We start from the raw sequence: 27,197 nt of genomic DNA on the forward strand, positions 1-27,197 counted from the left end.
CAGTGGTATCTGCAGGGGAGGACCAGAAAGTCAAGATGGTGGTCATGGCAGCATGATCAAAGCCCTACCCCCTTGTATGTGTGTGCAATGTTAATGCAGGTGCAGAAAGGGGAAGGTTTCAATTGCATTGTTGTGCCTGCCATCAGGTTATTTTTTTACCCCTCTCTACAGATGCCAGAGTAAATGCTCATGGTGTAGATGAATGGCAGTTTATTTGTTATATTTTTTTGCATTTCTTTTTTATCCTATCCCAATGGTTCAAGTGGATAACTCTAGAGATTTGTATGGCCCCCATCCTCCAGCTATTCTGGAAATAATTAAAAACATGGTTCTACTCCCAGGGTGGAATAAGGTGGATATCAAGTCTCGGTTAGTTTTTGCTGGTTTTCAGAATGTTTGATTGTTTCACTCTTCCAGACACATGCTTTCTTTAACTGTTTGGTTGTCGTTGTGTGTATTGGAAGCCACCCAGGATCTCTTGGGAGTCAGGCAGACTCCAAACTGAATGAATAAATAAACAAAATAAACTAAGCCAATGTCTAATAACCCAGCAATAAAACTGTAGAGCACTTTAATAAATGATGTGAGTTTGGATAGGTCTCTGAGAAAGAGAATTTCACTGTTGTGAAGAAAAGTAACTCTCACTGTATCTGTCCATTCCATGCATTTGGCAAATGGATGGGACTTTTAGATTTTACAAGTTTGGAAAGTTCTAGGTGAGAGATGGCAAGCTTGCAGCTTTCCAGATGTTACACTATAGCTCCCATAATCTCTGACCGCTGACCGGGGATTGTGAATCACATTCTTGTGTTCTGTTGAGGGTTTATGTTACACGGATGAATTGAGTATTCTATTCTTAGGTCTTAGTCTACAATTTTATCAAAGGTCCTGTGCATATTTGGGAAAGCCCCCCCCCCCCATATTAAACCTCTTCATCTAGTAATGGAAGCTTGGTGGGGAAAAAATCATTAAATTTCACTATCTCCTTTCCCTTGTATTTTGGTGAAGTTGCAACGTTTGGATGGGAGTTAGGGGAGGGGAACTTTATTATTTTGCAATGTTCTTTACTAAATGTTCTTCACAGAATCTGCTGTATTCATAAATATAGTCATTTGCCCCCTTTGTCCCATTCTACTCTGGATGCCTATGAGTTGAAAATTGCATCTGCCTTAGAGGCTAGAAGAATGTCTTCACCTACATTATCTGGAAAGGCTGTAATGACAAGAAGTGCAAATGCATCATTTATGAATTATAGTAGTGCAAGTTAAAAGTAGGTCAAAGTTTCCTGAGAGAAAATGTAAGTATTTACAATATGTCTGGAATGTTGGCCTTACAGGTAATAGCAAGGCATACAGTCCTCGTTACACTGATGCCAGCTAGGAAAATATATTCAATTTAACACAGAACAGTGAAGTGGGTATAATAAGAAGAGTGTGCTGATGTAGACAGAATATTCAAATCCCTAGGTGTATATAGTTTCCTATGAGGAGCTTCAAATCCATCTTCAGAATTACCTTTTTATAAGCATGTTTAGAAATAACAAAACTGATTATAAAAGGATGTCCCATTTTTGTATTACATACAAGTAGCAGGATTTATAGAAGCAAGGGTTAACCACATTATTCTATGTAGGCGACATGCAACTAAATGTAAGATTTACACAAAGAGTTTGTCCTTTCCATTTATGGTGGATGACATTACTGTACTGTTACATACTTCAGCTAAGTTCTCCCTTCTCCCATCATGTACAAAAATCCAATGTCTTTATATGCTTGTTTTGCTCCAGGCCTAGGGGACCAGTGAATGAAAACAATTTTGAGCACCAGTGATTCTTGTTGCCTTCAGGCCAACCTCTTTCCTCCCAAGTTGTTATTTGAATTTTGAGACAGAGAATGACTTTCAGAGCCCCAAGGCCTCTTCCTCATTCACGTGTCAATCCCTTGGCTTATTCCCAAAATACTGAAAAAGCAACCTCAACACTGTTGTCTTGACTAAGATGACTTATATTTTTTCAAGGTGATCGTGTTTTGCTTGTCAAGATAGCAAAAGAAGAGAAATTTGCAAAGCAAATGTATTTTATATTTTTATTGTATTTTAATTAATATTTATTGTTGTTTTATTGTGAACTGCCCAGAGTCACTTTTTCGTGAGATGGGCGGTATCTCAATTTGAAATATAAATAAATAAATGTAGCTCAAATGCCTTCATGCAGGTTTCAGAGACTGAACCGTGGAGCAACATTTTCACATTTCCTACTTGCAGAGAGAGAAGTAACAATATGCAGATGCACAAACTTTTGGTCTTTTCCAGAGTTGTGAACAAAGGACAGCTAAACTGGAACAGTGTGAGCTGTCAAACCACACAAGACTATTTCTTAATGAACTCAAAGAGTTGCCTCTTGTTATACCTAAATGACAACTTGATTGGAAGGCCTGCCTATAAAATTTGGGGCAGTTTCTGTAAGGAAGGGGAGCTATCTACATAGGTGTTTTGTGCAACTCCTCTCTTTCTTTCTTTCTTTCTTTCTTTCTTTCTTTCTTTCTTTCTTTCTTTCTTTCTTTCCTTCCTTCCTTCCTTCTTTTTCTTTTTCTTTTTCTTTTTCTTTTTCTTTTTCTTTTTCTTTTTCTTTTTCTTTTTCTTTTTCTTTTTCTTTTTCTTTTTCTTTTTCTTTTTCTTTTTCCTTCCTTCCTTCCTTCCTTCCTTCCTTCCTTCCTTCCTTCCTTCCTTCCTTCCTTCCTTCTTCTGATATTTTTATTTATTGGAGAATAAAAGTGCTCCAGCAAGAAACCAGATCTTCAAAATTACTGGCAATATGTTGAGGTTAATTTTACTTTAAATGGTAGCCCATGTGAGTGAAGAACCCACCTGTATGCAGAAAACTAAATAAAGATTAGTAGGAATGACATTTCGTTGATAGAGTAAAAATAGTAGCTTTGTTTATTGGGAAGTCCCCCTTTCCATGTTAAAGAGTACAAAAATGCTTGTAATTGCTTTAAATCCTTTGCCTTGGTTCCGATTTAACCATTTGTTTAGGTTTTAGATGAACTCTGGAGTAGGGTTACCAGATATCTGAACAGGCAAAGAAGAACACAGACAATTGGAAAGGAGGACAAAAGGGGAAAAGGAGAACACACTAACTGTTTAACTTTCTTGGTATCCACAACAAATTTCACTGTAATTTTTGTACATATACATATGTACATTTCATATACATGTAGGTATGTACCGTATTTTTCCGACTATAAGACGATACTTTTTTCTAAAATCCTTACCCTAAAAACTGAAGGGCGTCTTATTCAAGGAAGTCAGCCAAGAATCGCGCGGTTCCAAACTGCCCATACTTTGTTTCTGCAGAAAGGCTTCCTCCTATTGCTAGCCTCCAATCACGAGTGAAATAGCTTGTCTCCCAAACAGACTTCCTCCAATCACGAGCCTGATGTAACTGACATCAGCTGATGCTGAACAAACCAATTAAAGGAAGGCTGGAAATAGAGCTGCAGAGAGACGGTTTGGACCTCCTCCCACTGAGTGTATCAGGTCAATGTTAACTAATTACTAAATAAAAATGTGTTCTGCACTATCTTTAAAATATTGATTTTTTAATTTTGGGCTGGAAAAGTGGGGGTCATCTTGTACATGGGGGCGTCTTATTGTCGGAAAAATACAGTATGTATGTGTGTGTATATGTATGTGTGTGTGTGTGTATATATACACATACACACACCTACGTGTATATGAAATTACTTTTTCCAGCATCAGAAAGACTGGTTTTCAATTGCAGCAATGTGCTAGAGCCCATTAGGAGGCAAAAGCCTTCAGCGTGCAACTGATTAAGGCCTTGTCAATTTCAGGCAGCAGCCCCATGTTCTTGTCAACTAATTAAGGTCACAGAGCTGAGCTTGTTAACTTGTGGTTAGCACATACTGGGGAAGCGCTGCAGGAGAAAAACTGCTCAGGAAGAGATACTCAAAAAGCTGAACAATGTTTGATTTTAAGGCTATGACTGCCGGCAGAGGACAAGAGGACAAAAAGGAGGGCATGTCCTTCTTTTGGAAGCAAACCTACTGAATTCAATGGCCCTTTGTTTCAAGCAAACATTAACTGGAGTTGAGCTGGTCATGAGAGAAATGTAAATCTAGAAATGTGAACGTACCAATGCAAAAATAGGACTCCTCTGAAGTAGGTAGGGCAACATAATAAACTTCAGTGCCCTCCTTGTTTAAAAAAAATCATATGAAAGAAACTTGTTTGTGAGGAACCTATTCTGAAAGAAGGAGCAGGTGGGGTGTGGGTGTTTATCCTTTTCCCACTGTTTTTTTTCACCAATTTCCCCTCTTCCATCTGCCTTTTCAAATGCAGACAAACTGCATGTTGATCAGGTAAAGCTGGATGGGGAGGGGGTTGCGCAGATGGATAGCAGTCTAGATGCCTGACACTACTTTTAGCTGGAACATCTAGTTCCATCTTTCCTGGCGGTGCTGCTTTAGAAGAGTGTTTGCAGCTTCTTGCTAAGTACAGCAATTACTAGCTGCTGGGTCAGTAAGATGGGAACTTCTCTGATAAGATGCTTTTTCAGAGACTGGTGTACATTGAGGGTGCCAAATGCACAGCAGACGCTTATGTTGCGCAGATGTGTGGCTGTACATTGTAAATCATAGGGAATGTTTGGTTTTGCCTCTATCAAGGCAGAGATGGTCTTGACAGGATAGAAATAATAAGCATGCCTGCTCTGCCTTATTTTTTAAATTTCTCTTTCTTGATGTATTGCAATTATTCTAATAGGGTAAAAGATGTTAAAAAAAACAACTGATTATTCACCAGATGAAGAGAAATTAACTCAGAGATGTCTAACTGTTCACATGAATAATCTTTCATACTAAAGCCATAGAACAAACATAATGGAGTCCTTGGGGTTCTCTGAGCTGGGTTGTTTTCTTGCAGAAATTTTGTTACCCAGCTAGGTAACATCTTCAGTGCTAGATGTTACCTAGCCAAGTAATGAAATGCCTGCAAGAAAGCAACCCAGCTCAGAGAACCCCAAGGACTCCACAGTTCAACCCTGAGCTACATATATTCTCTTCTATTGGTAACAAACATAGTCTATTCTGACTGGCAGTAATTCTCAGACAGTGATCTTTCTGAACACTGTCACTTGGTGCCTTAACTAGATAGGTAATTCTGGAATTAGACTGTGTCCTCCTTGTTGAATCGTTTTATTTAGATGATGTTGCACTTCCCAATCATTTTTTTAAAAAACAAGAATAAAAGATTTCTGAATCCAAAGAAATAGGTCAAATAACTTGCATTCATTTACAACTGGCTGATTAAGACTTTACAATAGGAAGATAAAAATGTTTCTTGCCTCTGTTTCCTTTAACACCATGGGTGCCATTAAAACTAGCTCACTTGGTTTAGCACCAGAGTCCAAAAGTGCCTCTCTCAAACTCAACATCACGTGTGTCTGGGAGGCAGGCCTTGTAGAGAAATGAGAAGCCAGGCAGAACTACAGCTTTGTTTGTAGCATACCCAATGCCAGTGCCACCACTTCCCAAATGGAGCAAAAAAGCAAGCAGGAAAGTGTGTTTGAAGATGGGAACTGGGGAAAGAACACTTGGAGGGGGGTAGGTCAGTGTTTCTCAACCTTGTCAACTTTAAGATGTGTGGACTTCAACTCCTAGAATTCCATGCTGGTTGGAGAATTCTGGGAGTTGAAGTCTACACATCTTGAAGTTGACAAGGTTGAGAAACACTGGGGTAGAGTGTCGAGAGTGTGTGGAGTCCCCAGAAAACTTCTTGCCCATGGCATCATCACCATTAAAAACGAAGGAAACTCTGGGGAGTGGGAGAATTTGGTGAGGGCGTGGAAGGTTGTATGTCACTTTCTTGTATCGCATTTTAAAGCTACGATATGTAGGCACAAACATGACTATGGATTCTGTTTGGCTTTATAGATAATTAGATCGGGTTTCAAAGAAGTGCATATTTTGTAATACCAAAGGCAACATCCAAATGCTGTTTGGGTGTGATTGTGTAGATAGTCCTATTGGACATGTGCCCCTCTCTCTGTGTGTGTGTGTGTCATTTTGTGTGACCTCTTTAGTTTCTAAAAGTGAAGTGGGGCTTAGCTATGGGATGAACGTACTCCAGTTGTGATAGAAAGGGCTGGATGGGCTGGGAAGCTATAGAATTAGATCAGAGAAAGTGGAAGGATGCAATGGTAAAGATGTGGAAGGATGCAATGGTAAAGGTGTTTTTAAACAGGAAGGTGATCTGAATCTCTTGCCACTTTCCCAATTGTCTCTTTGTTAGCTGTAATGTTCTCAGTTATTCTTTTGCTATTTTTGCAGATCTTTTTTGATGATAAAGATTTTTAAGATTGCAAGTGCTTGCTCGGGGGAAAAAAAACCCCTCCAGTTTATAAAGAATTATGATTATTAAGTATGTTGCATATTAACAGTCATATAGCTACATGGTATCTTGGGGATTCCAAGAATCAACAGATCTGTGGCTCCTAAACAGCCTCTTTAATTAACTTGATTCAGGTATTGCTCTGTCATTGGTACATTCCTCATGGGGAGGATAATTCATCTATTACTAGTTAGCCAAAATGTGCCACCGTTTTCTTTTTGTATCCAGGGGGTTTCACATTTATTGAGCGCAGATAAACCTTGCTTTCTGTACTGCACAACCAACTGAAAACAACACCACACCTGTTTGCCTCAGAGAGAGTGTTGAGCTTACAATCTTTTGTAGCTCTAGGAAACTAAGGGCAGTAAGTGGTAGTACTGTACCCAAATAATGTGATTTTGTACATTGCTACCGGTATAATTCTGCCTTTGCTGAAATACCTTCCCAGGTAAGATAAGTGAGCCTGATGGGCCACGATATGTAGACCCGATTCATCTTTGTAGTTGCTGCCCTTTTAACGAATGGAGATGCTGAATTTCCAGACGGGCTTCATTCCTGCTGAGCTATCTGTTGAAGTGAAGCCTTCACTGAGCATACTTTATGGTGGATGTCTCAGCATCTTGAAAAAGGTCAGAGTGCTAGGCTATGCTCCTGAGATGGTCAGATGGAAACCATCAGCAAATATGAACCGGCTCATAGAAATACAGATGTTGGAAGCCTTCAGGTAACATCTGCCAAAAGGACAAATGACCTGCAATAAAATACCTGTACCTATGAAGAGCTATAGATATGCTTTACTTGGTTTAATGAGCTGAAAGGCAATATTCCATATGCACATAGACTAATGGCAATTGGAACCTGCAGTTTGGTGACTAAATCTTGCATTTGCTGCTGATTGGTCATTCTTTTTTATTGTTGTCTTCTAGGTTAAAGAATGGCTATGTTTAAATTGCCAGATGCAGAGAGCTTTGGGGATGGACATGACCACAGCACCCCGCTCCAAAAGTCAGCAGCAGTTACATTCTCCTTCCCTTTCTCCTTCTCATTCCCCTGCCAAACAGCCACAACCACAACCCCAAGTAGCAACAGGACCAGAGAAACAACCTGGAACTATGCAGCCAGGGCCCAGGCCAAGTGCTGCTACCATACAACCCCAGTCCCCCAAACATCCCCCAGTTTCACCACAGAGAGAACCACCCAGCCAAGTCCAGCCAAAACCTGCTGCTCCTCAGGAAGTGATGAAGTCTTCCCCTCAGCATCAACAAGCAAAGCCTTCATCCGCTGATCAGAGAAAGACTGTAGGAGACTCCCCAGCTAAGACTCCAGTCCCTCCCCCCAGTGCTGGCGCTCAAGAACAAGCCCAAGAGGGCCTCACTGGGAAGCTTTTTGGATTTGGGGCTTCTCTCCTGACCCAGGCAAGCACACTCATGTCTGTCCAGCCAGAGGCCACTCCACCAAGTCAACAGTCTCCTGGCAAAGTGCCTCCAAAAATTGTCTTCAGTGATGCCAGCAAAGAAGCTGGTCCTAAAGCCCCAAGCACTGGACCTGGAATGCAGGGTAAGGCTGGAACTGTCCCAGCTGCAAAGCAAGCGAAAGCAGAGCAAGTAACCAAGCCAAAGGAAGTGCCGAAAGAAAGGGTCTTATGCCCCCTCTGCAAAGCGGAGATCAACGTGGGCTCTGGAGAGCCCTCCAACTATAATACCTGCACATCCTGTAAGCAGCAGGTCTGCAACATGTGTGGATTCAACCCAACACCTCATCTGGTGGAGGTAAGGACAGCCGGGCATATTTTAATGTACTTCAGCTCCTCCTCATCCTATTTCTTACCCATTATAGTATAATTCCTACGGTCCAGAAAAAAATAATAAATGATCAGCAGTGTATGGATTGATTTTATGGGGCAAGTTGGCAAGTATGCTGGTAGGATAATAAAGGCATAATGGAAGTGATTTGTGCAGATTTCCATTTTTTCTACAGTTGAAATGGAGCCTAGTAGGACTGACCTGTAGCAATTTTCTTTAGTGCTGAGGGAACTGGCCAGAAGGCAATCCCCACATTGACATCTTCAGGTTGAAAGAGATATCAAATGTAAATTTTGGTCTTGAAATATTTCATTTCATTTCAAATATGCTTAAAGCCTTGCCTGATTCCCTGAGGCTCAGTCTCCATTCTGGATGAGCTTAGTCATTGTTCCTCTGTTTACACTTGCTCTTTGAATCCTAATCATTTCCTCTAAACCTAATACCCACCCATGTTTTTCTTGATGTTCTGTATTTTAATAAACTAAATACTATTATAAAAAGACATTTTAGTGCCAGTTTGTGCCCTGGGCACTGTAAGCTGATCACCCATCTCAGAAGGCCTATGCCTCTTCAGACTGACTGCCAAAATACTTGGTTTAAACTTCTCTTATATTTTTTAATTGGCAAAAATGTTAGCTAGGTGTTTTCCTTCATTTAGCCTTGCTCTTATAGCCCTGGTTAGGAGGAAGAAATGAAAGTGGTGGCAGTGAATACCAGTTGGAAGCCATAACACAGATAGTTCTGGTGAGATGGGGCAGGCCTGGAAAAGAGTGAGACCCTTATGACTACTTTAAAATTAGTTTGTAACTGGACTGGAAACAAATGTGACATTGAACAAAGCTGGCACAACTGATATAGATAATATAGATTTGCTGTGAATACAGCTGAATGTATTGTAACCTTTGTTACAATAGTGAATCTTTTTGATGTGTAGGTCATGTTTTCCTTTTCTATCAGGAGATCATGTCATAAATGGCTATACAAATGTGCCTATTTTTGTTAATACTGTCTTGTAATGCAAAATGTGGCCAGGAATCAGTCCATGTTCTTGATACTCTGGGAACAAGTATAGATGACTGGGCAGCTGATGGGCTCTAAATTAGCCCTGAAGCAGCAGGAAGAGTTTGCGGTAGGGTGCTGCATACTGCTGGAGCATCTGTTCTTTCAATGGGATATAAAATCCAATCCATGATTGACTGGCCTGATTCCAAGTTGTATCATTTCTGTTAGCTCAGATTCCACCCTTTATTTCTCAAAAAGGAAAGAATGCTATTTTGACGTTTCTCTTGTATGTAGATGCATCTTACAGACATATCGTTTCTCACACAACTTTAAATTGCTGCTGGCCAACTTTTGCTGCTGTTGTTAAACAACTGTCACATCCCACACACCATAACAGTGCTGAATGTCAGTGGTGTAGGTTGGATATGAACCTGAAACTGCAAGATAGGAATGAATATATTTTATATACCTATATCTAGAGAAAAACAAGATATCATTAATTTCTATAGTTCTTTCCACACCCAGTGAAAATGCTGCTTTCATTGTGGGTAGCAAACTTGGGTACCCCACAATGTTAAAAGTACCATAAACATCAGGACAATGCAGGATATTTTCCATGTCTTGTAATTTAAAAGAGTAAGAGAAGATGCTATGTTCTTATTTGCAGAACACACCCACACTGATAATCTTTGGATAATATGTTGTGTCACATGGAGTCAGACGTTCTCTTGGCTCATAATTACTACTGAAACACCTAGATTTGGATTTAAGATTTAATCTAAGACATAATAGAAGAGCACATAGGATTCCAGTTGACCAGTTTCCTGGATCAGCCAAGATTATCACTGGCAGCAGCAAAGTAATGTCATCTCTGTAAGAACTACTTCACTGGACCTAGAGCTCAATCATTAGCAGTACTGAAAAACTGTCACTTTATTTCCTTTATTCCCAATAAATTCAGGACAATATACATGGAAGCTTTCCCATTTTGCTCCTATTATAAGCTGTGGGGGAGGGGGAAATTCAGGCTATGATTTTTATAGCTAAGGAACATCCATGTGTCAGTTTCTTTATTCATATCCTACATTCTTAACTATATTACATCATTCTGAAAGACTCTGGCATAAGACCCAATTTTTGCTGCATCGGTGCAAGTCATTTATAGATCCTGTAAAGGAGAGTTGCCACATTTACATAGCTGATTGTATTTTTTGTGTGAGTTGTTCTACTGATGATGCCCACTCTAATGACTTCATATATGCAAAAAACAAACCAAAATAATCCAAGCCCTGTTGCAGCCTTTTAAACTTGCTTGCTAAAATTTTTTAAAAAATCAATGTTTTGCTGTCTTGTTTAACTGGTTACCATCCAAATATAGTAGAGAAAATAGCTTTGTTACCTTGTATTTTTCTTTTTCATATATAAGCAGTACTGTATAGTGCTTGCAAGCTAATTCTAAGTATAGAGTGCTTGTGCTGTCTTTTATTTATTATATATAAAAGTAAGGTTTTTTGCACTAAAAAGACTATTCTGTAATTCTGAAGTGATTTTGCTTCAGACAACTGAATATGGCTCATGAAGAGAGTACAGCAAAACAATTTTAGTTCTCATGACAATTTCTTATAGCTGAGACCTCACTATGCTTACCTGGAAGTAAGCACTATTGATTTAAATTCCAGAGATAGTCATTGTGTTCATCTGCTGTAATAGGAACAAGTAGCCTTTTAAAAACAAATAGTTCAGTCTTGGATGGAGCAGGGTGGGAGTTAAGTGATAGAGAATATGAACAAGTCTTTCAAATTATTAAGACCAAAAGACTTGATATTGAACAACACAATGAACTTAGTTTAATTTCATATCACATCAAGGCGCATTTAGAATACTGTAGGTATGAACCAAGTAAATATTTAACTTACGTTCACTGCTCAGCCTTTTTTAGAGTCAGACATGATGTTTTACCTATAGCAGTTCTCAGTGGTAGATTAGCCAAAATTCCTTTCTCCAAAGAATTTGTCCCTGCAATTCAAATTTGATAGAAACCACCTAACAGGCTTTGTTGTACTGCTCATATTATCAAGGTAGCCATCAATCTCTCATCTCTCCCTTGCTGGAACATATGCCAGGACAATCAGATAAGTTTTATCTTTGTTTTTCTCTTATCAGACAATAAGCCTAATATTTAACATATCATATAGTTAAAGTTTGTGCTGCAGATATTAAAGCATGCAAACATATTACTGCAAAATTAGATCTGTGGTAATGAAGATTAAATATTATGCCCAGAGTGAGTTATTTACATGCTATGTCATTAGAATTGTATATACAAATTTAGATTGTTTTTATTATGCTGTATTATTGTAATGCGACTTTTGCTGTTCAACTCTTCTATTGTTCTGATCACTGATCAGATGAATTTGTATATGTGTGAAAGAGAGAAAGAGAGGTATAACCTTCTCCTCCATTTTAAATACAGCAGAGTATACACGCGTGCATACATCTACATTTATTCTTCTCCCACTTAAATCAATGAATTATTTTTGTGGGGCTTATTTGATTGAGATAGTGAAAAGATATGAAATCTAGTCTAGCTAAAGACGGTGGTGAAAACATGCTAGCATGAATTTCATTTTAATTACTTTCTACAGGATTCTTTCCTCACAAATGAAGAGTTCAACCCATCCTTGCTTTTCTTTGTGGGTTTTAATGGGAGCTAGGATTGCTATGCCTTATAATTCCTGTGGATTTTTTTAAATGCTAGATCGTTATCATTAGATCCATGGATTTTAATTCTTGTGACATGGCTACCTGAAAAGAGGGCTTTAGAGAGGGGCACAAGATGAACAAAAATTATTCAAATCAAGAAGCTTGCTGATATAAGAATTCAAGCTGATGTTTTAACAGATGTGTGAGATGTTCATTCTTAGTGATACACAGTTTTGGAGAAAAGGCTCAGGTGCAGATTAAGGCAAATTAGGCTTGGGCTAAAGTGGGACATTTTTGCTGCTTTTAAGCACTTCATCCTTCCATGTGGATTTGGGACTAAAAAATTAAAGCAGATGCATAAAAGATGAACAAGCACAATGTGTGCTATAATACAATATCATGGGTAATTGTGGGCCAGGTTTAGTCATGGGTAACTGGAAAAGCATGAGGGGATGTACACCTCTCGCCTTGATGTCTTTAGCTGGCAGCTCTTTGCAACAATGCTCACACTTGGGCGTCACTTACATATGTGTATACTTTTTAATGAAGTTTTTGCATTCTTTTGGGATCATCCAAGCTCCTTGACTTGTGAATACACACACACACAGAGTTTTATATGTATATGTGTGTGTATGTGTGTGTGTATATATAAATATATATGTATGTGTGTGTGTTTTCTCACTTAGAAAAATAAAGAATGCTGTAATTGACTTTTTTTTTGTACTTCAAAATATTGATGTATTCATTGAGACCTTCAGTGATTAGAATATAATTGTCAAGTAGAAATGACAAAACAAGACCAAATCAATCATATTTCTTGTGGAACATGATGGGATGAGATCTGGAATCCACATTCTCCTTTTCTGGTAATCAGTGACACAAATCTGAGTCTTCAACATAATCAAGGTCTAACATCATACAAGTTCCCCCTCCTCCCCTTTTTTTTGTTGATATGGACCAGGGTTACCAGATGTCTGGCAAAAGGAAGACATGTCCTCATTTTTGTCTTCATGTCCTCTGTCCAGCAGGCATAGCATTAAAATCAAATACTGTCTGGCTTTTTGAGTGTCTTGAGTGTTTTTTTGGGGGGGGGACTGTTTTCACAATAGTAATCATTCAAACTTTCATGAATTGTGACTTTGTAAATTGTCTCCTTTCTTTTCCTCATCCATTGACAGACTCAACAGCCTAGGTTTACATTATTTAATTTATTTCCTTCAATCCAGTCCTTTCAAATCTATGATCACTGTAGCCTGTAGATCACATGACTTGTGAGACATTTTTATGGTGAAATTTGGAAAGCACATTGTCATCAGTTCTATATTATCACTAGCAGTGTTTGTGAAAGTAAAGATTTGTTGGAAAAATACTGTGATTGAAAAACCAGTCTTTCTGATGTTGGAAAAAGTAATTTCATATACATGTGGGCCTAAGTACATTTTTTGCAGTTTTTCACTATAATTTTTGTTGCAGATGCCAAGAAAGTTAAAGTTATGTGTCCTCCTTTCCCCCTTGTCCTCCTTTCCAATTGTCCATGTCCTCCTTTGCCTGTTCAGATATCTGGTAACCCCAGTCTGGACAAGTTTTAACTGAATGTCTTTTTTTTTTTTTAAGTGTTCATTTCTTAATGCACATCTTTTTCTTCTACAGTTTTAAAAGATGCTGATTCACTGCCATTTATATTTCAGTCATAGTTCTTAAGTGACTCAAAAGTGCCAGGCTGACAAAAAGCCAGGCTTATCACTAAGGGAACAAACTGGGTACGATGGTGTTTTGAAATTACGTGGCCACTGACTTATTTTATTCCTGAGGACATGATGGTTTTTTACTTGATGAGAAGGAAAGAATTGTTAAACATTCCCTCTAGAAACTACTTTTTCTGTAACTGGCTTTCATCCCAGTAAACTTCCTGGCTGGAAATAAATCCTGCCAGGAAACAATAAATCAGCATTAATTCAGAATACAACTGGGTGTCTGGTATAAAAAGTTTGTGATGGAGTGGGTTAAACAAACTATACAAGGATGTATTAAGCATAAAGTGTCCTGCCTTACATCTGAGACTGAACTGAATGTTTTTATCCCTCCTAAATCAATTTCTGTGATATTTTTATAATATTGATTTTTTTCCCTCTCCTCTAAGACAGCAATATTCTTGTTCAAAGGGTTTTGAAACTAGTAAGTTATTCCTGGGTGCCACTTTAGCATAGCCGTATGCTCTGAATAGCAGTTTTACAGACTGCATGTTACATATGCTTTTGGAAGTCATGTTATCCCTTTGCCCTCCTGAGCCTATCTGGTCACGAGGGCAAATGGCAAGTGACAGATAAGGGGAAGGGTCTTCACATGCTGTCCTTGGGTCTGTTTCTCATGGAGTCTACGATACATTAATCAAGTCTTCCCTGTTTAAGAGACAAGGGAACATCTTATCTCCCTCCCTCTCTCTTGTGCTTCAGATTTTATTTGTTTGCTGCATTTATACCTGCTGCAACTGCAAGATTCATGGTGGTTTACAACAATTAAGAGCAACACAAGCATTTAAAATAAAACTTGCACAGAGGGACTGAAAACATACTAAATTATAAAACTATAGAGCAAACAGCAATCGAAGCAATCAAACTGGGCATCCTATCACTCACCAGAGGCCCTCCAGAATACTCAGTTTTCAAAACTTCCTAGAAGGCCAGAACAGTGACCTAATTTCTAAAGGGAGGTTGTTCCACAGTACAGCTATTGCTACTGAAAAGCACCCCTACAAGCCTCAACCCTCCATACCTGATAGAAATGGTGGATTGCCAACAGTTTCTTCCCTGGCCACAAAAGGCAGTTCTGGTTGGAACTGGTGGTCCTGCAAATACCTAGTTGCCATGCCATGCAGGACTTTATAGGTAATGACCAGCACCTTGAGTTGTACCCAGAAACTCATAGGAAGCCAATGCAGGTATAGTTTGCTCATAGCAAGAAATGCCAACTAATAATTGGACTGCTGTATTCTGGATTAACTGAAACTTCAGAGTGGTCTTTAGAGGCAGCCCCAAGTAGAATGCATTGTAGGAGTCCAAGTGGAAGATGATGACAGCATGAATTGATGAGAGCCATAACTGGTACAGCAGTTGGAGTTGGCCAAAGACCCCAGGCAGTAGCCATGAATCCAGGAGGACCCCAGGTTACATACCTGCTCCTTCAGGGTCAGCAACACCCATTCAAAGACAACACTGGACCAGTCAGAGCATCTTGATGGACAAACAGCAACTGAGCCTTGCTGGAGCTGATCGGTCTTCCCACTCTTCAAGATGTAATTTAAATAGAAGGTTTTTCTATTTTTATGTATTTCTTAATAAATTGAGCTTTTTCTTTAACTACAATAAATGTTTGTTAACGTTCATTGGTAGCTGGGCTAAGCCCATACTCTGCATCCATAATCTTTTGGTTATAAACATTTTTTTTTTAATGGGATGTCCTGTTACATAATTACTCAATATTCTTTCAGCACTTTGTTTATGTTCAGGAGTATGTCTTCTAACAAGGGCTCTTACCAATTTCAAATCTTGAACATACTCTGAGGGGGGTTGTTTGTTTGTATATAAAATATTTGTATGGCCACCCAACTTGAACAGCTGTGAACAGCATACAATAAACAAAAACAATTGCAACCAACACAACTACAATTAATAAGTTCTTGGAAACCCACACAATATTTTACACCACTCTAGGCAGGAACTCCAATCAACCTAACCCCAGTGTGCAAGGAAACAGTCAAGTTTTTAATGGGTTTCTAAAGGCCAGGAGAGTCAGGGCTAACCACATGTCAGGTGGGAACTCATTGCAGAGGGCAGACACTGCAATGGCAAAGGTTCGCTTCCTTAGTCCTGGCCAATGACATTGCTTCAGAGACCCTAAGCATGCCCAGCCTTTAGGCAGATAGGATGGCAGATACCATTGCAGAAAGGTAGCCCTACAAATATCTAGGTCATTACAGGTGATAAACAGCACCTTGAATTGCACCTGGAAGCCTGTTGGGAGCCAGTGCAGGTCACTAAGTTGTGGTGTCACATGGGTGTACTGAGGTGTGCCCATAAATACCTGTGCCACCGCATTCTGGATCAATTTGCAGTTTCTGGGTAGTTCTCAGGGGCAGCCCTATGTAGAGTGCATTGCAGTAATCCAACTGTGAGGTAACTAAGACGTGAGCAACACCAAGCAGGGCTTCCTGATCCAGGAATGGGCAGAATTGGTGCACATGACAGAGTTGTGTGAAGGCACTCCTGGCCACAACTGCTACCTGCTCTTCAAGCAGGAACTGGAGTCCAGGAGAATACCCAAACTGTGGACTGGTTGTAAGCAAAGGAGTGCCAGCTCACCTAGAGCCAAGGAAGGGAAATCTCCATGAAGGAGGAATCCCACACATTTTGCAAGAGCTCCCCTTTTCAGGAAAGAAAGGACTGCTACACTGTGGCTCCTCTGAGGTATTCTAGCTCTGCAGTTGTAGAAGTCAGCATAAACAGCTTTGGACTCCCTAGGGACCAGAACTGTTCGGAAAAATGAACCTAACTGAAAATGGTGAATGATAATCCACTGTGCTTCCACTGGAGAGCAGAGTTTTGTTGTGCTTTGCTTGGTTGAACATAATATACAGTACATGACATATTTTCAGTAGTGTTGACACATGATAAAAATGACATGTTTTGTTACGACATGCAACTCCATGAAGCAGAAGATGGTTGGGAGACATCCTTGCATGTAACTCTTGTATCCAAAACTGGCAAAGAAAATGTAAACTGAAGTGAAGAGGGAGTTAGCCTTAGCCTGGTGAGGTGAAGGAGAATGGGAAATGAATGTGACATCAAGAAGTTTAGCCAAGGGCATTGCAGGCTTGCTGTGAAGACGCAATACACTAATCTCTACAATGCGCTTGCTACTGTCAGAACTGAAGAGCAAAGCCTTAATTCTGCTGAGAAGAGGAGCGCTTTCAGCACTTAACTGGTTTCCTGAAGTAACCTCAGGCCAGGCTCTTTCTTTTTCCAGCGATGGCCTCTGCAAGGATGGGAAGACAGGGAGAAGCAATCATTCCAGTCAACTTCCATGAGGATGAAAAGGATTTGGCTAATTTCTTAAAAATTATTGTTATGTATTTGTCAACTCAGACCTTCCTTGGAAATCTCGAAATATAAAGGAAAATAATGAAGAGGCACTTCTAGCTCTTTGCTCATGGTACCCCCATCTTAGAGGTCTGGCCAGGGCTGATCCAGCCCTGGCATTTTTCCTTGAGAAAAACTGTATTATCTTTAGCATAGAAAGTAATTTACTGTCGTTTTCCTCCAAGAAATATTATTATTACTGTATTCTCATTCCCATAGTCTGTGATCATTGGCCTGAAGTTGATGGGAATTCTGGTACAGAACAGTAGGTTGAGGAAGACTGTTCTACTTCATGCCTTCTTTTCTGGCAAATAAGGGGCAGAACCTAATTCTGAGTCAGCAATCAGCCATACACAGCCACAACACTGTATTATGGACAGAGATGTTAAGCTTAGAGAGAAACAGGACAAATGCACTATTTTACATACCCAAGAACTGGCATTATATAAGAGTAGTAGGTGCTCTCATTTTTCTCTACAACAGCAACCCTATGAGATAGGTTTGCTGGTCCAAAATATGGCTGGTCCAAGGTCACCCAGTGAGCATCTGTGGCTGAGGGTGAAGTAGAACTTGGCCCGCCAGTCAGACAGCTTAACCACTACCCCAGTGTTTCTCAACCTTGGCAGCTTGAAGATGTGTGACACATCTTCAAGCTGCCAAGGTTGAGAAACACTGTACTGTACCATATTGGATCTCTGGATAAGTAACATGTCATGAGAGTATATATTTATATGCATCTAATGTGCATTCTTTGCTCTTTAAAAGTATATGTGCATTCATGTGCAAATATATGAAATGTGCTATAAGATAACCAGCGATTAAGTGAAATATAGATGTGCCTATATTTTACTTTTCCCTATTCACAGGATTTTTAGTTCACAGTGTGGGATGGCAGGGAGAAAGAAGATTTAAAAAAACGTTCCACCTAAATCCCCTGGCTCTAATAAACTTTATATAAAGCTTCCTAAAGAAAATTTCAGCCTTCCTCTCTAGACAGTTTCTTTCCCTCAGCTAGAAAATTGATTGAATAAATGTCTGGGGAGATTTTTTTTTTTCAAGCAGCAGAGCCAACTTTATTTCAGGTTTGCTTTTCTATTGCTTTTCCTCTGGGGTGGGAATCCATGATAGCTGTCCAGCTCTCTCCAATACATACTGCTGTTTAACCAATAGGAAGTAATGCCTCACTTGTCCAAACTTTTATTATTGTATTTCATTTAATTTGCAGTTTGCACAGTAGATCATTATGCACAATCAATAAACTAAGGAGCACCCTCCTCCATATACAGCTAGGAAGAAAGCACACTGCTACTATGATTTAGGGCGGTGCTTCAGATTGAGTTCCAAAAAATACTTTGTAGCATGGGGGGTATGCAAATGTAGCTTTTAAAACAGCTGCATCATTTTTCCAGGATCACATTCTGAGGAAAGACTCCACTGCTTTAAAGAGTGGGTCCTGAAGTATGTCTTTGGAATCACATCCAAAGCATTACACAGCTGCCTTATAATTAACATACAATTCACAAAGTTTATACAAACCCTTCCTATAAGACATACAGTCTACTGTGCTTTAACTGCTCAAAGAGGAAAACCTACAAATTGTGCAGATGGGATAAAGGAAAAAGGCACAAGATAGAAGAAGGTTAGCTATAACCTTTCATTTTGGAGAAATCAACTGAATGATGTAGAACCTTTTTCTACTCGGATTAGAATAATGTCTAGATCTTCAGGTTCAGTCTTTCTCTCCATCTAAATAAAAATACTGAAGCACTATGGATAAGATAATTGTGAATTATAGTACTCACAATGGGCTAGTAGTGGGATAGGATAATCATTGCTTTGCTCTTGGTGCTTCTCCAGCTACCTGTGAAATTAATGAGCAGCTCTATGTATCATAGTGTAGTTTGTCCTGATTGCTGTTCTGGGCAGCTTCTATGATGTTTAGATCTTGACTTCATGTTTCTGGATGAAAAACCCAATTACTTGGAATAAGAATACAAATTAATTTGAATTATCATAGATCAGCCTAATCAATCCATTTGCCCATAATCTAATTTCAATACCTTGTGTTATTAGCCTGATGTTCTACATACAAGTGGACAATTGCATTTTATTTTTCTGCAAGAAAGCTGTAAAAATGACATACCAGAAAAATATTGTGGGTTAAAGTAGATAGTCTTCACTCATGTTACAATTCCACTGATTTTCCATATACCGGGAACATGTTAATGGAAACCTTCTGGAACTGAACGTTTTTCATTAGTTTTTCCTGAAAATATCACAATTTTTCTGCTGCTGCAGCACTCAAGTCTCTATATAAATCCAAATCAATTTGATGCAGTTTTGCAAAGATAGGATGGGGAATAGTGGGCTTGATATGGATCTCTGAAGAAGCTTTGCTCTAGGATTATCAAGATTTCGATCATAAGGATTTAGCTTCTATTTAAACAAAACAAATGATGGTAGCAACCCAAGACATTTACTGAAAGAAGGTCCCTTCATTCTGCCCACCATCCCTGTCACAACATCTCTTTGCATGTTCTATCTAAATTTTTGCACCATAGTCTTAGTTGTAGCCTTAATATTCAGTTTTGAAAAACCTGTAGTTTTTAGTGATTTAGTGATTTTATATTCTACATTATTTATTTATTCATTTATTCATTTATTTATTTATTTTATTGGATTTCTCTGCCACCCATCTCCCCCACAATAGGGGACTCTGGGCGACTTACAAAAAACATTAAAACTATAAATACATCTAAAACACATAAAACATCCAAAATTTAAAACAATACTAAAGAAAGGAAGATCCAAGCAGATGGCAAATCAGGCTGCGGAGAGCTGGCCACTACGGGGCTAGCCATCCCCCTGCTTGAAGTGTTCCCTCCTGTCAGAAAACGACAGACACGGGTTCGGTTATCCAGTAGACAGAAGTTTTTATTGGGCACGTTTGCAAAGGTGGGTCCCTCCCGCAGCAATGGAGGAACCCCGAAGCAAGGTCTGACAGGTTTTTATACCCCCTATCTGTCCTCCCCCTCCTACGAGGGCTTGGCTCACAATCTCACCTTTTTTACCGCCCCGGAGCGCCGCTAATTAACCGCAAAACCGCAGACATTCCACTTTCCGAATCCAATCAGCGCAATACACATTCCAATCCCCACTTGACCCGACAGCCGCCCCCTGCCGTTTCTCTTCACTCTGGTGCGAACGTGCCTCTTGCCTGCAGTCTTTCCTCCCTCCTGCCGTCCCTCTCCACTCTGGTGCGAGTGTGCCTTCTGCCCATCCTCCCTCCTGCCGTCCCCCCAAGGCTGCCCCATGGTGCACAGCGCTCTCCCCTAGCAAACATGGTTCGTTTGAGGCCCTCACTTCTCCCTGCCTTCTCACAATCCCCCTTTTTCTTTTCACGCCTCTGTTGGGCCTCAAACCTGGCTAACAGGATTGCTCCCTCGTCCCGGACCCGGGGCTTCACACACTGGGACAGGTAATTCCCACAAGCAGGGAGACATTGCATTAAGCAACATACTAGGACCAGTAAGGCAATGAAACCAATGGCTAGTACAAAAAGTTGTTTTAACCAAGCAAAGTTAGGTAACCAACTAGTGAGCCACGACCAATTCCATCCCTCTGGATCCTCGGATATGCGAGAGGCTAAGGTCTTCAACTTGGCTAGTTTTGCTTCAACATAATTCTTATTGTTGGTTAGGTTAAAGCAACAAAGACCTTGAAAAGATTCACAGCCTTGTCCTGCCCTTAATAGGAGATAGTCTATAGCTATCCGATTTTGAATGACCGCCCTCCTGATCTCAGTGACTTCTTCAGTGAGGGCTGCAATGAGAGAGGATGTAAGGTTGACACTTTTAGCCAGGAGGCAGGCCACCTTCCTTAGGTCCAGGTAAGCCCTTCCACTTAGTGCAGGAACCCCTACTAAGGAGAGGGCCAGAGCCATGGCTTCTGTTTTGGACAAGAGTGTCACATCACTCTCACAATCAGATGGCAGCTCCCTTTTTCTTTTTTTTCTTTTGATGGGTGCGCTTGCATTGGAGGCAGGGCATATAGAGAGGTCAGGCGCCCTATGGCACAAGGGCCCCCTGAACTATAGGCTGGAACATAGGTGTAAGCTTCATGTCCACATAACAAAAAGAAACCTTTAGGTAGGTATAGAGGGGTTGAGGCGTAAGGGATATTATAGATCCCTCCACAAGTGAAAGCAGGACCTTTTGAGGGCAATGGGGGGGTACGGTTCTGGGTATTGTTGAAATATACACATTCAGTTGCATTGGTTATCCCCAAGAGATTTAGAGCCATTTGCCTTTGATTAGTCCAGGGTCTTGGTATGGGAGAAGACCCAAAATGATAGAACATCCCCCCCCACGGGGATCATCCCCAGTGATCAAAGCTGTCTGTGCCAATTCTACGCCTTTATGTTGGTCATCTCCTCCCCTGCCTTAGTTCAGTTCCTTTTAAGTTTTACTTTGAGTCCGTCTCCTGGTTGGGCAGTCCACGGTCGGGGGTCGGGAGCTCGCTTAACCCGATGGTAGTGGGTCCAACCCCCCTGTCGGGTTCGAACCGCCGATTCAGTTGTCAGGAGAACTTGGTATGGTCCCTCCCAAGACGGCTTCAGTTTCTCATCCTTCCACGTCTTTATCAGGACCCAATCCCCTGGCTTGTGGGGGTGTTGGTCTTCCAGCAAGGGGGGCCGCTGAGCGAGGAGTCCCTGTTTTCTTAGAGACAAGAGAGATTGTGACAGTACCAAGAGATACTTTCTCAGGAAGGCATCCTTTAGCTCGGGGATAGGCTCTCCCATTGGAGCCAGGAAAGGTCTTCCCATCATCAGCTCGAATGGGGAGACCCCCACATCCTTGCGAGGGGCTGTCCGCATTCGAAGCAGGGCAACCGGAAGTGTCTTTGTCCAAGGTAGCCCTGTTTCCAATCCCAGTTTGGTGAGATGTTGCTTCAACACCCCGTTAGCTCTTTCCACTTTCCCACTGGAGTCAGGATGCCAAGGGGTGTGGAGTTCCCATCGAACCCCCAGGCTCCAGTACCACGGCTTTACAGTGTCTATCAAAGCCTGCACCCCCCGTGAGACCCTTCGTGCAGTTTCTCCACCATCCCCCTCATGTCAGCACGGCTCACTACTGGGGTCCCCTCAATTGTAACCCAATGACCTGCTTCCTCCCTGCAACCTTCCCTTTCCAGCAGCTGTGAGTAAACCCCGTTCCAGCCAAATTTTCCCGAAAGTGTGCACTACTCCCCAGGCGTATCGCGAGTCTGTGTAGACGGTGAGGGACACTCCCTTTCCCAACTCTAGTGCCCGTTTCAAAGCGTGCACTTCACACAGCTGAGCCGACCAGTCCGCTGGTAGTGCCCCCTTCTCTATTGTCTCTCCCTCCGCCGTCACTATCGCATATCCTGACTTCCTTTGTCCCTGCTCTACTCGGCTAGACCCATCCACAAACCAGACCTCACCCTCCTCCAGCGGGACCTCCTGCAGGTCCTCCCGGGTCTTTGTTTGCAGCTGCAACAGGGTGGAGCACTCGTGCTCCGCCGGCTCCCATTCTTTCCGCTCCCCCGCAAGAAACTCCGCTGGGTTCAAATTCCTGTCTGTTCCTACCACCACATCAGGACTTATCCGGAGAACTGTCTCATATTTCAACATCCTCCCTTCTGTCATCCAAGCAGCCGCCTGCTGACTAAGCACACTTAAGATCTGATGGGGGGAATGGACAATCACGGGGCTCCCAAAAGTGAGTTTTTTCCCTTCTGTCACTAGCACAGCAGCGGCAGCCACTGCCTGCACACAAGTCGGCCATCCCCTCACCACTGGTTCTAGGGCTTTGCTCAGGAAGGCCACTGGTTGATATTTCCCAGCCCGTCTCTGAGTCAGCACTCCAATGGCAGTTCCCCCATGGGCTGTAACGTATAGGTGAAAGGGGGGGCCAAGTTCGGTAGAGCCAGAGCCGGGGCCGTCACCAGGCTCCTTCGTAATTCCCCCCCACTTCTCTGTGTCCCTGTCTGTCCATTCTACCCTGTCAGATGATCCTTTCAACTTCTCATACAGAAACTGAGCCTTGCTCATGTACTCATCTATCCATAGCCTGCAATATCCTACTAGACCCAGAAACCGCCGCACCTCCGTTTTAGTATGAGGGGGCTTCAACTGCATTATCCCCTGTATCCGAGAAGGATCAATCAACTTCTCGCCCTTCCGGAGTACATGTTCTAAATACTTGACCTCCCTTTCCACAAATTGGACCTTCCCTTTTGACACCTTCAATCCTTCCTCAGCCAACCAGTTCAATAAAGCCACTGAGTCTTCTCTCACCTTTACTTCCTTCTCTCCAGACACCAACAAATCATCCACATACTGCAGCACCCGAGAACCCCCAGGGGCCCGGAACCCCTGGAGTTTCTCTTCCAATGCCTGTCCAAACAAGAGGGGGCTCTCGGTGTACCTCTGGGGCAGCACCGTCCATCTCAGTTGTTGCTTCCTCCCAGTCTCCGGATCTTCCCACTCAAAAGCGAACAGATCCCTACTTTCTTCTGCCAGAGGGCATGACCAAAAAGCATCCTTCAAGTCTATCACCGTGAACCACCGATCCCCGGGAGGGATCTTCCCCATCAAAGTGTAGGGGTCAGGCACTACCGGGGTCCGGGCCAAGACCAAATCGTTGACCCTCCTCAGATCCTGCACCAGCCTGTAACTATTGTCCTTCTTCTTCACAGCTAAGATAGGGGAGTTGAAGGGGGACATAGCCGGTTCCAACAGCCCTTGCCGCCTCAGCCCATCTATGATGGGCTTCAGCCCCCACCTCCCATCCCGGGACAGCGGGTATTGGGCTTGCCGCAAACCCGTCACCCCTGGTTTCAAGGGGATGCTAATTGGGGCAATGCGGAACCGACCCGCCCCCCCCTCCCCTGCCCATACCTCAGGGTTCACAACCTCCACGTCCGCCTCCCGCAACAAACACATCCTTTCTGCCTGTTCCACATTCCACAACTCCACTCCTAGACTACCCATTAGATCCCTTCCCAGCAAGTTCACTCTCGCCTGTGGGATCAGTAACACATCTGCAGTTACCTCCTTCCCATTCCACTCCAGTCTCACTCCCTCCAGTACGTCTGCCTTGACCGGAGAACCTCCCACCCCCATCACCGATACCGACGCGCCCCGGGATTTCGCAATCCCTGGGATCGGTTGGCACAGCGATGTTCGAGAGGCTCCGGTGTCCACGAGGAACTGCTGTTCCTCGCCAGTGGGACCCACCGTGATGTTTACCAAGGGTTCCCCGTGGGTCCCGGTTGGGGAACCATGACCCCCCTAGTTGTACAGGGGGAAACTCCTCTCACCCGTGGGGCGATCCACCTGGCAGTCCCGAGCAAAGTGTCCTACTCGCCCGCAGCGGAAACAACCTTGCCTATCCCCAGTCCACCTCTCCCTTCTGGGGTCGACGCCACCTCTCCGGGGCCAAGGTCCCCGGACCAGATGGGGAGAAGGTCGCGCCTCCCTCAGTCCCTCCCCCTTCGTCTCATTCTTGGCCGCCGCCTGAACGGCTGCCATCATCATTTGAGTTTTCTGCCTGGTCTTCGCCTCCTCCCTCCCCACATAGGTCTGTTGAGCAATCCTTAGGAGTTCCCCTATCCCCTGTTCAGTCCAACCCTCCCGTTTTTGTATCTTCTTCTGAATGTCTGGCCATGCTTTGGTGACGAACTGCATTTTTAACAAGGTCTCAAAGGCTGGGGTGTCCGGAGTCACGCCCGAGAATTTGGTCAGGCCAACTCGGATCCTCTCACAAAAATCTCCGGGCGATTCATCCTTCCCCTGGGTTACCTCAAAAGCCTTGGTCAAATTCTTCCCCTGGGGCACTGCTGTTCGGATGCCCTCCAAAATCATCTCTTTCATGTCTCTCATGTTCTGCCGGTGTGCGGCATTATTGGGATCCCAATTTGGGTCTGCCAGAGGGAATTTAGTATCTGCGGCCGGGGCATTTGGGACATTTGCATTCCTTCGCTCCCAAGCCCCAAGCGCAGCTCGCCGAATCTGGCCCCTCTCTTCTGGCGTATAGAGGTGGGCTAAAATGTAATTCAGTTCCCCCAGGAGTATTCCACCGGGCCGAGAAAAAGTTCCAATTGTTCGGCGGCGGTATGGGCGTTCTCTTGCATACGAGGGAGGGTCTTTTTTAATTCCCTCAACTCACTGGGTTTGATGGGAACTGTTACGTAACTGGTGACGGTCACCCCCTGTGCGTTCGTTCCGTTCGGGACTTCCCGGACGGGGAAGGCACTGGCCGACCTTAGACTAAAGGGCAAGTTCTGAATGTCTTGGTTCAGCTGGTCCAGCTCTTTCCGCAGCCCGGGATAGGGTGGGGGCGCCGGAGGGGGAGCGGTAGGAAGAGGAGGAGGAGGAGGAGGTGGCGGCCCCCATTGAGGTCCAGTCAGCCAGAGGTCCTCCTCATCTTCCTGTTCTTTTTGGACAAAAATTTTGGCTAACTTGGGTCGAGGCCCCTCCCAATGAACATGGAACCAGACTTCCACATAGGGTTCCTGTGTTAACATTTTATGCTCCACAATGTAGTTTTTTTTTTTTTTAGTTGGGTCACCCAGTAATTTCTGGGGATTCCAAGAGTATCCCAATGGTAGGGGAATTCGGGGTCCACTAGTGGATATTTTGGCCATTCTTTAGTGCACAAAGTTATCATGGTCGGTTTTTCCAGACCCCTGGTGAATGGACACAACCAGGGTGTCTCCCATTGTTGCAACAATTGTCCTAATGGAGAATCCGTGGGGATTCCCCCTACTGCGTTTTTCCCACTGGCCCCTGGCCTTACACTCTTACTCTGCGCCTTACCCATCCTTCCTGACTACATTTCCCACCTTACAGAAGGTCCCGGACTCTTCTGTCCCCTTGCGGCGTCCAACGCCTCGTAACCACGCTAATCTCCCCGAGATTATGGGTAGGTTGTACTCACCAGACCTCCCAGAGGTCCCCTCGTCGGCCAACTTCCTCTTTACTTCTGTCTGACTGGCGATTGGAGTCCCGTCCTGGACCCGACTCCGGGGAAAACGGGAGACACCTCAACGGGGTGTTACGGCCGATTACTCACCGGTTCCCCACAGTCCGGTCCACGTCGAGGACTCCTGGCTGGCTCGCCAATTTTGTCAGAAAACGACAGACACGGGTTCGGTTATCCAGTAGACAGAAGTTTTTATTGGGCACGTTTGCAAAGGTGGGTCCCTCCCGCAGCAATGGAGGAACCCCGAAGCAAGGTCTGACAGGTTTTTATACCCCCTATCTGTCCTCCCCCTCCTACGAGGGCTTGGCTCACAATCTCACCTTTTTTACCGCCCCGGAGCGCCGCTAATTAACCGCAAAACCGCAGACATTCCACTTTCCGAATCCAATCAGCGCAATACACATTCCAATCCCCACCTGACCCGACAGCCGCCCCCTGCCGTTTCTCTTCACTCTGGTGCGAACGTGCCTCTTGCCTGCAGTCTTTCCTCCCTCCTGCCGTCCCTCTCCACTCTGGTGCGAGTGTGCCTTCTGCCCATCCTCCCTCCTGCCGTCCCCCCAAGGCTGCCCCATGGTGCACAGCGCTCTCCCCTAGCAAACATGATTCGTTTGAGGCCCTCACTTCTCCCTGCCTTCTCACACTCCCCACCCCAGGCCAAGTGGCAGAACCAGGTCTTCAAGGCCCTTCGGAAGGCCAGGAGTGAGGGGGCCAATCGCACCTCCGGGGGCAGAATGTTCCAAAGAGCGGGGGCTACCGCAGAGAAGGCCCACCTTCTGGACTCCGCTAGATGGAATTCTTTTACTGAGGGGGTCCGAAGCATGCCCTCTCTGTGCGATTGGATGGCACAGGTTGAAGACATAGGGGAGAGGCGGTCCCTTAGGTAACCTGCTCCCATGCCATGTAGGGCTTTAAAGGTGATAACCAACACTTTGAATTGGACCCAGAAGCAAACTGGTACCCAATGCAGCTCGCAGAGCAATGGCATTACATGGGCCTTTCTTGGGGCTCCAAAAATAGCCCACACAGCTGCATTCTGGACCAGCTGTAGCTTCCGGATACTCTTCAAGGGTAGCCCCACATAGAGCGCATTGCAGTAGTCTATCTGGGAGATAACAAGGGCATGAGTGACTGTTCGAAGG

At 43.2% G+C, this 27,197-nt stretch overlaps 1 protein-coding gene across 1 annotated transcript in view; it reads left to right on the forward strand.

The window, feature by feature from the left end:
- The window catches only part of BSN (bassoon presynaptic cytomatrix protein), a 218,734-nt gene that overhangs the window by 62,178 nt on the left and 129,359 nt on the right, over positions 1–27,197 (forward strand). Inside the window, exon 3 of the mRNA XM_088134003.1 lies at positions 7,335–8,177. Coding sequence (XP_087990129.1) covers positions 7,335–8,177 — 843 coding nt within the window. The remainder of the gene's footprint in view (positions 1–7,334; positions 8,178–27,197) is intronic.

The sequence above is a fragment of the Python bivittatus genome, unplaced genomic scaffold (genome assembly GCF_059951505.1).
Source record: "Python bivittatus isolate LINGU-HERP-01145 unplaced genomic scaffold, Pbiv_v1 ctg000080_np1212, whole genome shotgun sequence".
NCBI classification, from domain to species: domain Eukaryota; kingdom Metazoa; phylum Chordata; class Lepidosauria; order Squamata; family Pythonidae; genus Python; species Python bivittatus.